Here is an 11,245-nt window from a genome sequence, read left to right as displayed (position 1 = left end):
AAAAAAAAAAAAAAAAAAAAACTCTGAAGTACTCAAGATTCAGAGCTGAACCTAGAACCCCACGTTCAGGCCACAGTTCTCTCCTGGGGATAGGGCAGAGGGGTTGGGGGTAGGATTTCCATAGTCCTGGCTGGGGCCGGGCTGACAGATCCTCTAGCAGCCCAGGCACATCCCGGCTTGGCAGGGGAACAGCTCATCTCTCCCCAGCCCTATCAATCACTGAGAAGGGGACAGGTGCAGCTGGGCCTGGCAGCCTCCAGGCAGAGACAAACGATTCCCTTTCAGCCCTAGCTGATTGGGGTGGGGGCGGGTGCAAAGGAGAGGATGCAGTCTTCCCTCACAAGTCAGCCCTCATGCTGGGGTCAGATGGGCCAAGGGTTCCAAGCCAGGAGGCTCTGTGCAGAGTGGTGCCAAGAGCACTGGATTTGAGTCAGCATACCTGGGTTCCCCTGTACTCTGCTATCATCCCTGAGTGACCTGGGTTACTGTTCCTCCCCATGCCTTAATGTTCTAATCCACAAAACAGGCACGCTAACAAGATCCCTTCCAGATTTAACTTTCTGTAAGATTTCTGAGTTGGAGAGACCACAGGACATCCACAGAGCCCTGAGAGAACCTTGAAGAGCCCTATTCCTGGTCTTACTATCCAGCCAAGACAAGTCTTGGCTCAAAGAGCCACCCACACGACTTGAAGCTGGATGTTAAGAAGGATTTCCTAAAAACTGCCAACTCCTAGCACCATGGCCACCAACTGCATTCTCCAACACAATGCCTGCTGGGACCAGGCAGGTAACACATGTGAGAGAAGAGGCTGGGGGGGTGGGAGGCCCTGGAGCAGACCCACCCATCCTGAGTGGACTCCGCTCTTTAGCTCCAGCTGGTTGCTTCCATGCTAGAATGTGTTAACAGAGCTTTCAAGTTTTCAAGAGAAGCCAGAAATCCAGAATTGTATGTAAAATCTACTGTTTAAATACTGGCAGCTCAATATGAGTTGTTAAGATATATGTGGGCCAAACAAAAACAAGTCTGTGGGCCAAATTCTGCCCACGGGCTGCCAGTTTGGGACCTGTGCTGCAGATACTTTTGAACAGAAGATCTTTTCAGCAAAGAGGAGGAGAGGACTGGATGACATCCTATAAAAAAGGATGTGAGCCCAAAGCAGAGAGGTTCCGATCTGGGATGTCAGCAGGGCAATGGCCCAGGAAGATCTTCCCCCTCAACTTGGAATGAGACACCTAAATTGAACACTAGGTTCAGTTTGAGTCTTGTCAGAGTTAACACAGCAAATTCAGCAAGTGCAAAGACAAGCAATAAAATTCAGACCTGGGGGAAAATCTCAAAAGAGGTGAAGGTAAAGAAAAATGACTTTTTGTGTCTTTAGGACTAGACATAATGACCTAGTCATTATAAGGACAGAAACCTGGTCAATTTGAGGATCAAATCCTCAAAGTACAGGATGTGACAAGAATTTGACAAGGGAGACTTTCCCAAGGGGGGAGACCTGTTGCCATTCAGAACAGGCCACAGAAAGAGATGAAGGCACCTCCGTTCCTGGAGGCAGACCCTCAGAGCTAGGGGAGGCCCCCACGAGGGAGGTGGCCCTGGGCCCCAGCCGCGCTCACCGATGGAAGCTGTCCACCATCTTCAGGTGGACCCGCAGGTCCTTCTTGGTGAGGTGGTCCAGCATGCGGGCGTCCACCAGGCACTCCATGAAGTAGCTGCGGTACTGCGGGAGCCCCAGGCTGGGTAGCCATTCATTCCCAATCCACTCATGGTTCATGTCCCCATAGGCCAGGGTCTAGTGAAACGAGACGCAGAAGGCTATTATGGGGGAGGAAGGTAGAGCCGGCAGGCTGAGGCTGGTATAGCTGGTTGGGAGATGCATGAATCCATCCTCCACCCATGAGGGAGGAAGGGCATTCCAATATAATTTCAGTTTTATCTTCAATAAGGGGGCTGGTAGTGGCAGGAGGTGGGGATTTTAAATGGAACTTTTTAAGATCTCGAAATGATACAGTTCCACTCACATATCAATTATCTACATTAATGAACAGAAGTAGCTATCCCGGCAGCAGCTAATATGAAATCCTTCCTGTTGACTCTGGATTGCATTTGCGGTATTGTGCAGCAGACATGCCTTCCTGACTCTCAGTGAGCCTCAAGCCCGCTGAGCCCAAGGGAGAGGCTGTGTTACAGGGGACCTGCAGCGTGGCAAAGGAAGCCTGTCTCACTCCGGGACAAGGCTGGTTTTATGCAGGAAGCAAGGAAGTTAAATGTTGGCAGAAGATTGAAAAAAATAAAGGATGGTGGCCTGTGCCTGAATAGCCAGCAGCGCTCATTCTCTAAGGCCTGAGCCTCTGCTCCAAGAATGCTCCAGGTCCTTTGTTGCTTTCCTACACACACCCTGCCGTGTGGTCCTGCAGGGCCTGTGCCATGTGGACATCGCCTCCTGACCTGGGCAGGGTGTTCCCTAACCACCCATCTTGAGAAAGCTTCAGTTTTCACAGAGACCCTACCCAACTCTTTCCTTATCCTTACTTGATGTTTTTAGATGGAAAAAGTCTATTTTGTTCTCTTTTAACAAAGTAATAGCTGATACACACAAGACTACATGTAACATGCTCACTATGAAGCATATAAATGAAGTTAGCAACAGTGGACACCAACCAAGCTAAGCAGCAGAGCATTACCCACACTGTACTGTTTGCACACTGATGCTCGCTGTCACCACACGTCTCCTACTGCCCCTCTAAAAGGGAACCACTATGCTGAGTTTTCTGACTATTCCTTTGGTTGTAAAAAACTGTTTTACACTTTTTACAATCATCCATGTATATTTCCCTAAACAATATATGATTAATTTTGTTTGGTTTTGAGTTTTGGTATCAAATTCCATGCATCTTTTAGGATCTGCATTCTTCATTTAACATCCTATGTCTCAGATCCCCCCAATCACCTCTGCCAAGGGTGTTTTATGGCGTGAATGATTCAGCCAGTCTCCTGCTCGTGAGGTTTTCCCTGAGCAGATATACACAGTGCTGCTCCGTTTCATTCTTCTTCACAGCTCGCATCACTATCCAATATTGTCCCTTTATTTGTTTACTTATTGAGACTGTCTTTTTTATCCCTATTGACATGGTTTGTTTACTGATATTATTCCTTTATTTGTTTACTGCCTCCATGAGGGCTTGCTTTCTTCACTTCTACATCCAGAGAGTCAGGAAAGGCCTAATCCCTATATTTGCTCAATAAATGTTTGCTCATGAAATGGATGAAAGACCTTCGCTCAGTTCACCAGAGTGCCTCTGAGAGGGACAGCGAGAGGAAAAAGACTCATACTAATCTAGGTCTCATTATTCCCAGGAAAAGGGTGAGACTGAGAAGAAGGGCCAGGGATGCAGGGGCCACAGCCCTCCAGGGCTCCTCACCTGCCACCCTGAGAAACCAGAACAAGCAGCTAGAGGGTACTGGGTGAGGGCGGAGGGCGCTCTGATGGGAGCAGAGAACCCATATCCAGGGCTTTTCATATGAAGAAGGACTCAGAGATTCCTGCTGGGGAGAGAACCTACTGGAAGAACATTGTCCTGAAGTTTTGGGAGCTGGTTCTAGACAGGGGAGGGAGTCTTACCTGAGCCCAGCTGCCCTCCTCACTGTCCTAGCAGGAACAAGTGCAGCGTGTTAGGGGAAACAGGCAAAGTCAAGAAACCTATCAGCTCTACCCTAGGCCCCATTAAGGAGAGGAAAAAGATGTCCCAGTATCTGGCTGGGTGACTGGGGAAAGCCTGTCGGGATGGTTAAGAGAGAACACAAGGTTGGTGTGTGCACCCATGTTTGCAGTAAGGCAGGGCAAATGTGTGTGTGGCAAAAACACACACCTCCCAGGCTTGACTGGGAGCCAGGCAAGATGCCCAGCTCTCCCAACACTCCCCATTCCTCCACCAGGGAGGAAGCACAAGGGCAGAGACCCTGTGGCTCAAGTCCATAGCAGGGCAAAGCCCTCCCCAGCCCAACTCTCCTCCACTGCAGCACACCAGCGGCCCAGGGCAAGCTTGTGACCTCCTGGGAAGGACCACACATATGCAACCTGCTCCCAGCCTCAACCCTCTCCCGACAACCCTCCACCCTAAGAGCAGATCACACCTCAGGGATACCAACCTCACATGAGATCGATGGCAGCGCACTCTGACTGCCCACAGCCTTTCCCTCATCCTTGTGGGAGTCATCAGTCCCAACCCCAGGCCCACGGCCAAAGGCCAAGGGCCAGACTCACTGTTTTAGTAGATGTTTCCAGAGTTTCCATCTCTTCATGGGTGACCCAGACATTCCCAGAAGACTGTAGGCAGAGAGGAAACCCAGCTGGTCCTGGGTGTGGGTTCCCAGGATCCCCATCAGGCTGGGAGCCCAAAGGACAAGGACAAAGCTCCCTCCCCGAGTCCTCCAATGGGCCCAGCCCACAGCTTGCACACTGTCTAGTTCTGAGCAAGTGGACAACAGAAGCCACATCTCTGTTATCATCATATCCACGATGCTTAGCACAGTGCCTGGCACATAGGAAGCGCGCGATAAATGTTTCCCGGATGAGTAAGAATGCACGGTGCTGACCCGGAATGGGGCTGACCCAATCGTGGAGATGGCCAATAATGAAAGATTCCACCCCAGGGGCCCCCGAAACAGTCTGCATTCTTGTGTTGATTGAGGTTAGAGGACCAAGACAATATTCACAAATGCCCTCTTCCCTTTGTTTCCCCCAACCTGGCAACCATATAAAACCCCAGAAAGCCCATCCTGGAAACTGCCCAGAGACCTGGAAATTTTGGCAGAGTAGGGATGGGGAGATGGAACCCCATGGGTGGTATGTGAGAGGCAGGGAACCAAGGCTGCTGGGATCCTCCTAGAATCAACGTCATATCCTCCTGAAGAGCAGGGAGAGCCCTTTGTGAGGATGGGAAGGAAGGGGCAGGGCTCAATGCTGCCATCTTCCCAAAGCCCAACAGGAGACCTTGCAAACTCTGTTGCAGGACCTCTGAAAATGTCCTGGGCAAGGGAAGGGCCACTCACAGTCCTGGAGGTGGGCGGGGCAGAGGGGCTCGTCAGTGACACCATCTCCTGAATGGCCAGGCGGAGCTTGAGCCGGTGCAGGGCATTGCTGATGCCGATCTCCCGCTGGATCTCTGTGTCCGACAGAGCGGACATGATGGCACCACTCTTGACGTTGGCTCGGCAGGCTGCCACGTACCAGGCAGGCATCCCCACCCAGAGCTGCAGACACCGGGCATAGGGAGGTAATTCAAGGCCTGGGCCCTACCACCAAGAGTTTGGCAATAGCAAGGGGCAAGGGCCAGGCCTCATCCACCGACTCGAATAGCAAATGCAGACCATAGGAATGTGGAGGTCATCAAATCCTCACTCTCCCATTTTACAGATTAAAAGCAGCATCAACTCTGTCCTCTGACTGGTATGTGTGTGTGTTGGGGAGGGGAGGGGGGCTAAATGCTAGGTATGGCACATGTGCACTTGGCAGGGAAGAAACACACTGTAAAAGTTCTAGGACGTCACCCCTCTGCCCACCCCAAACATCGTTCCCTCCAGACCCCTGAGTGGACTCCCTTTGCTCAGGCTTACCTCCAACCAGGAGACCACAGTAGGACCATCCCACTGGGCAAAGGGCATTCCTTTCCTGCGGGCATCTTCAAGCAGCTGGTGTCTTATAGGAAGAGGAACAACAGACTCACTAGTTCTTCCTTCTCTCTTAACTGTTCTTGCTCCAGGGACCACTGGGCCGTGCAAGAGCTGGACACCCACAACCCTTGCTCCCCACCCTGGACTTCCTCTGCTCTGCTCTTCCTTCTTCTGAAGAAGTATGACAAGAAATGGGGCAGGAACACCTCTCCGCTCCCAGAGGGCGAGGAGTTCTCTGTTTGCATGTGACCTGACATTGACTTAGATTTCAATCTGTCCTGCCAGAGACCCACAGGACCCAGGTCACTCTCCCGTAACTCCCTTGCCTCCTTCTCCCTAGGCTTATCCTAAGAACCTCCTCCCAGCCCTGCTGTGCCCATATGGACCAGGCCAACTCAGTTCAGGAAGGGCCTTGCTGGGGTCTGGGTTCCTGAGCTCAGTTTCACAGCAGCCCAGGGGAAGGGAAGTGCGTAGGGGGCTGGGCCCCATCCTGGCAGAATCTGGCCTGTGGCTCTTACTTCTTCTTTAGCCGCCGGTCCTTCTCTGCCTGGGTCCCCAGCTTGGCAGGCACCATAGGCTCCTGCATACTGAACTCGGAGTCTGTTAGCAGAACTACAAGGAAAGAGATGCATGTATCAGCCAACCCCTCTGCCTCTCCTCCCTTGCCTGGATCAGGGGTGGGGAACAGAAGCAGCAGGAGGCTCCTTAGCAGAGGACAACCCATGGCCTGACGGGACCATTATTCCTGGAGCTTCTGCTCAGTGTCCCTGCATCCAGGCAGTCTCAGATAATGGCATCAAGCAGGTCATCCCCAGTTCAGAGAGTCTCCCTGGGAGCCTCAGCCTTGGGTGTTTTCCAGCCAGATGGACCCAAGTTATCCCATCCTGGAATCCTAGACAGAACCTGTCCTTCCTCCAAGCCAAGGTGCAAAGGAAACCCAGAGCCCCGAACACAAGTGGGCTACAAGGCTCAGAAAGAAGGATGACCCTGGCTTGGGTCAGGGGTGGGGAAATCCACACCCTGAGAGCTGCATCTCTGGGCTTCCTTCTCTGGGTGCATTCACTTGCACAAAACCATAAAGGAGATCATGCAGAGTTCTGTCTTCTATTAAATATTTCCTTGAATTGATGCTAGAACCCTACAGAATTCATGGCCAGAGGCAGAATCTTATAATTCTTTTAAGCCCTGGTCACCCCCACACAGTACACAGTACGCAACAAGTGTGGGTAACCCAGAAACGAATCCGAGGTGCTGTCTCAGTTTTAGGTGCCAGCATGGTGTGGAGAGCATCAGAAATCATAAGGTTTCACCCAAAATGCTTCTTCCCCTGATCAAACCTTTCAGCTTCCCCTGTCTGTGGCCAGCTCCACAACTCCCTTCACCCCTGGGGACTGGGGGAAGGAGCTGGACTTCATTCTCTGGGCTGACACTCCCATATTGTGAGTGGAGGTGGCCACGTTCCTCCTCCCTGTTCCCAGATCACCCCTTTCCTTCACACACAGACCTCTCCCCGTCTCAGCGAATTCCTCTTTCTCCTTCCTCTTTCTCTGACCTCCTCCTCTCATGCTCTCCCTCCTCCTCCTCCTCAGCCAGCTAGCTATCTTCTGATTCACATCTTCCTGAGGTGCAGAAAGTTCTAATTATGCATTGGGGTCCAAAGGTTCCTTTATTCTAGTTGATGAGTTCCTCCCCTGCACAAAATTCATCAATGCTCCCACTGCTTCAGGGGAACTTTTAAACTAAAACAGATGCTGCAAGGCCCTTACAGCTGGCCCCAGCCTAGCTGTCCAGTCCCATCTCCCCAATCCTCCCACCCTCCTTCTTCTCAACTCTGAACAGGCATAAGTACATACCAACCTCTCACACCCACAAACCTTTGCCTTTCCCAGACCATCCCCTTCCTCCACACACAGACCTCTCCTTGGCTCAGCTAATTCCTATGTGGCCTTCACACTTTAGCTCAGATGTCGCTACCAAAGGAGGCCACCCCTGTTGTCCCCACCATTCCATAGCCAAATTCTGAGTCCCACAAGCACCCTGGGCACATTTCTATCAATAGATTGTTCTGGAATTGTCTCTTTACTTCTTCCTTTTCATTAGACACTGAACTCCTTGAAGGAATGAACTATTGGTCAGCACCTGTTACTATGACATACAGTAGTTACTCAATAAATGTTTGTGGAACAAATGACTGAATAGGTAACAGAAAGAAAAGGTGGAGGAACAGGAAAGAAAAGAGAAAAGAAGAAATAGAAGAGAGGGGGCAGATGAAAGCTAACATTTATTGTGTACTCACCACATGCCAAGCATGTACTAGACCTTTATACTATCATAGAGGTGATAACGATGCCACGTTTGCCTAAGAGCTTCCTTGAATTTAATGTCTACAAAGCTATAACTAGGTGTTACCACATTTTGAGTCCCAGAGGCCAGATATACCCAGAAATAAGTTCTAATCAAGAACTGACTCTTCTAAAGAAACAACCAAGAGATTTCTCCTGAAGGTCCCGAGCGCAGTACATCAGAAAATCTCCAAATTGAAAGAAACCCCAGATGCCCAATCTTTCACTCAATACAGGAGACCTTTCCACAGCATGCCAAATAAAGCCATGTAGCCACTTCCTGACACTTGTAGAGGCAGAAGCTTACCCCCTCATAAGGCAGTCCACTCCACCATGAACAGTTCTAACCGAAAACTGCTTCTGCAGATCTGAGGTCACCTGCCTGGGGCTTCCCCCAACTGGTCCCTGGGATGCAGGCAGAGAAGGCCAGTCCAAGTACACCTTCCTGCTTCTGATGCCCCAATGCCCGCCCAGACCTCCATTAGGAAGGGGACAGAGACCATGGCCTGTGGCTCCATCCCGACTCAGCTGGATCAGCCTGCCCTTCTCCTTCTTCCCAAACAGGCGGCCAATGGAAGACTTGATGCCCTTGCGCTTGGCGCCCTTGTGCAGGGAGTCCTGGCTGCTGCTGTTGCTGCTGCTGGGGTTGCTGCCCTGATCCTCCAAGGCACTACAGGGTGACAGCCAGAAGGAGACAGAATAAGAAGAAACATACTTAAGTGACGGCAGGAAAGATGGAAGTTAGACCTCAGGAAGAACTTCTATTAAGTGTCAGAACTGGGATGGGCAAGGGAGATACAGGAACTCCCTTCCCTGATGGTGTTTCAAAGAGAAGTAAGACATTCAGGAAACTGGGACAGGAGAGATGTGGTCCCTGCAGAGGCAGAGGAAGGGAGGAGAGGACCCTGCAGATGGAGAGACTGGAGGTAGGGTCTGCTCCACTTACCTCTTGCCTTCTTCCTGGCTCAGGGCTGGGTGGCCAAGCTTCTCTAGCCGCAGCGTCCTGGGTGAGGAAGGAGGAGAAGTCTCACATTTTATGGTGGCTTTATCCTCTCGGTTCTCTTCCCGAGACACTGGCGACTGAACAGACAGTGGAGCCGTCAGGGGATAGAGGGAGAGATCTCGGGCCTGTCTACCCAGCCCAGAAGAGGTGGAGGAGCATGGAGAAATGCAGTGGGGAGGCCCTGGGTGCCTCTCTGAGTTCAGACTCAGACTCAAGGGCCCTGGGGGAGGAAGCCGAAAGGAAAGGGTATGGGAGCAGTGAACCCATTAGTACCTGGGCCATCAGGCAGCACTCACCAGCAGCTTCCTCCTATGCTTTCTTAAGTCACTGGGCTGCAAGAGAGAGGGATGGGTAAGCTTGGACTTAACCTCTCCGTGCCCTAGAGCCAACCCCAGGGGAGCCCAGTAGTCTTAGGATGAGAAGATAGGATTCAATGCCTCACACAGGCCCAGAGAGAATATCACACCAGAGGAAAAAAAAAAAGCTGGCTTAGAAAAACAAGTCAGGGCTTATTTTTCTGAAAGAAAGGAAGAGGTGAGGGCAGTGGGTGAGTTTCTTCAGCAGTCTGGGCTCATCCAAGGGAGAGGGCAAAGAAGATATGACCTAGGCCCTTCCCAAACCCAGGACAGGTTGGTGGCCTGACATGTCGGGGTCTGCACACATCATGGGAAGAAGACGGCAGGCCCAGCTGAGAGCACATGAGTCCTACTATCCCTTAAAACCTCCCCCGGTGCAGGGCCCAGTGACGCCAGGCCTGCTCCTCAGCTGCCTCTCACCAGGGTCATGACCCCCATTCGGTCCAGGTCCTGGGCAGCACTGCGGGAGGTGAGCTTAGGTGTGGAGCGGCCGCTGAGTGGTGGGGATGCGCTGGCCAGGGACAGGGCTGTCAGAGAGGTGGGGATGGAACCGCGCTTGCGCAGCTTTTTCAGGTTTAGGGCCTCCATGCTGCCACTGGTCACACGTGTCTCAATCTCCTCCGCCCGGAGCTCCGTGGACTCCTTCTCTTCCTGAATCATCCTGGAAGGGAGGCAAAACCAGATCTCACCATGAGACCCAGCCAGGACCAGGGGCAGCATGGGCCAATGCCTGCAGTCGCCACCAAGGACCACATGCATTGTACACACGGCCTGGCAGGCAGGCTTTGTCTGTCCCACTGGAGCTCAGAAATATGTCTACTTCTTGTTAGTTTGCCTGCTCCCTCCGTTTAACAAAAGCAGCTGCTGGGGAAGGAGGCAGTTTGGTTAGTGGAACATAAACCATCCTGAAAATCAAAATTCTTGACCTACCCCTAACTACAGGGGTGGCCTTGAGTCAGGTATTTTGCTCTCTGTGCCTCAGTTTCCCAACATATGCAATGTCTGAAGTGGTATAAGTCAGCAGTTTCCAAGTGTAGGACTTTTAAATGATGCTGACCCCTGATGGGGTTTTCCCTGTTCCACAGAAAAATGAGAGAAATAATGAAAATGGTGCACGTGTGTGCCTGGGAGGCACTGAGCAAGGAGTGCACGCACATACACACACACACACACACACTCACACACACTCCAGTAAAGATGCCCACTCCCTTTCACAAAGAAGGACTTGCCTTTATTCTGAGTATGTCTTTCTTACTTCAGGAATGTTACAATGTCCTTTCTTTTGCAAAATGATTGTGATCATAGATAGTCCTTATAATTAATGTTTTACTTTGCAAAATAAAAAGCTGGTGGTCCTATGTTTGTACCTTTCTCTCTGTGGTCTGTGCAATACACTGAACCATTGAACTGGATGTCCTGTACAGTTTATAAAGCTCTGATACACTCCAGCTCAGATATTGCCCTGCTGTTTGTCATCAACATTAATAAACTCATTAAAAAGGCACGAAAGAATGAAGGTTTTCACAATTTTCCCTGTCACTGTTTCCGTTTGATGCCTCATTAGAGACAGGAAGCATGGTGCAGTGGACCAAGTTCAGACTTGAGTTTGAATCCTGGCTGTGTCACTTCTGTGTGACTTTGGGCAAGTCACTTAACCTCTCTGAGTTTCTGTTCCCTTGTCTGTAAAACAGGGATCATGCTGCCTACCTCAGGGACTGTGATAAGATGGACAGTGACATTTACAAAGCTCTCACCCTGAGCTGGCCTCAGTAAGCAGGAGCTACACTCTTAGTGGTTATGATCAGCTGCAGGGCTGCAGGAACACAGCGTGCATCCTCCTGAGCCCAGCCACATTGCAAGCCCTG

The 11,245-nt window shown here is 51.2% G+C and overlaps 1 protein-coding gene across 1 annotated transcript in view; it reads right to left on the bottom strand.

Moving 5' to 3' along the window:
* PPFIA4 (PTPRF interacting protein alpha 4) overlaps positions 1–11,245 on the bottom strand; it is a 52,453-nt gene that overhangs the window by 13,181 nt on the left and 28,027 nt on the right. Inside the window, 10 exon segments of the mRNA XM_026456678.1 lie at positions 1,623–1,798; positions 3,629–3,655; positions 4,271–4,333; positions 5,059–5,259; positions 5,623–5,704; positions 6,198–6,291; positions 8,522–8,691; positions 8,968–9,101; positions 9,321–9,356; positions 9,801–10,041. Of these exon segments, the coding sequence (XP_026312463.1) occupies positions 1,623–1,798; positions 3,629–3,655; positions 4,271–4,333; positions 5,059–5,259; positions 5,623–5,704; positions 6,198–6,291; positions 8,522–8,691; positions 8,968–9,101; positions 9,321–9,356; positions 9,801–10,041 (1,224 nt within the window).

This window comes from Piliocolobus tephrosceles, chromosome 1, assembly GCF_002776525.5.
Source record: "Piliocolobus tephrosceles isolate RC106 chromosome 1, ASM277652v3, whole genome shotgun sequence".
In the NCBI taxonomy this organism is placed as follows: domain Eukaryota; kingdom Metazoa; phylum Chordata; class Mammalia; order Primates; family Cercopithecidae; genus Piliocolobus; species Piliocolobus tephrosceles.
Note: the sequence above shows the minus strand (reverse complement) of the source record. Positions and strands in the feature narration are given on the sequence as shown.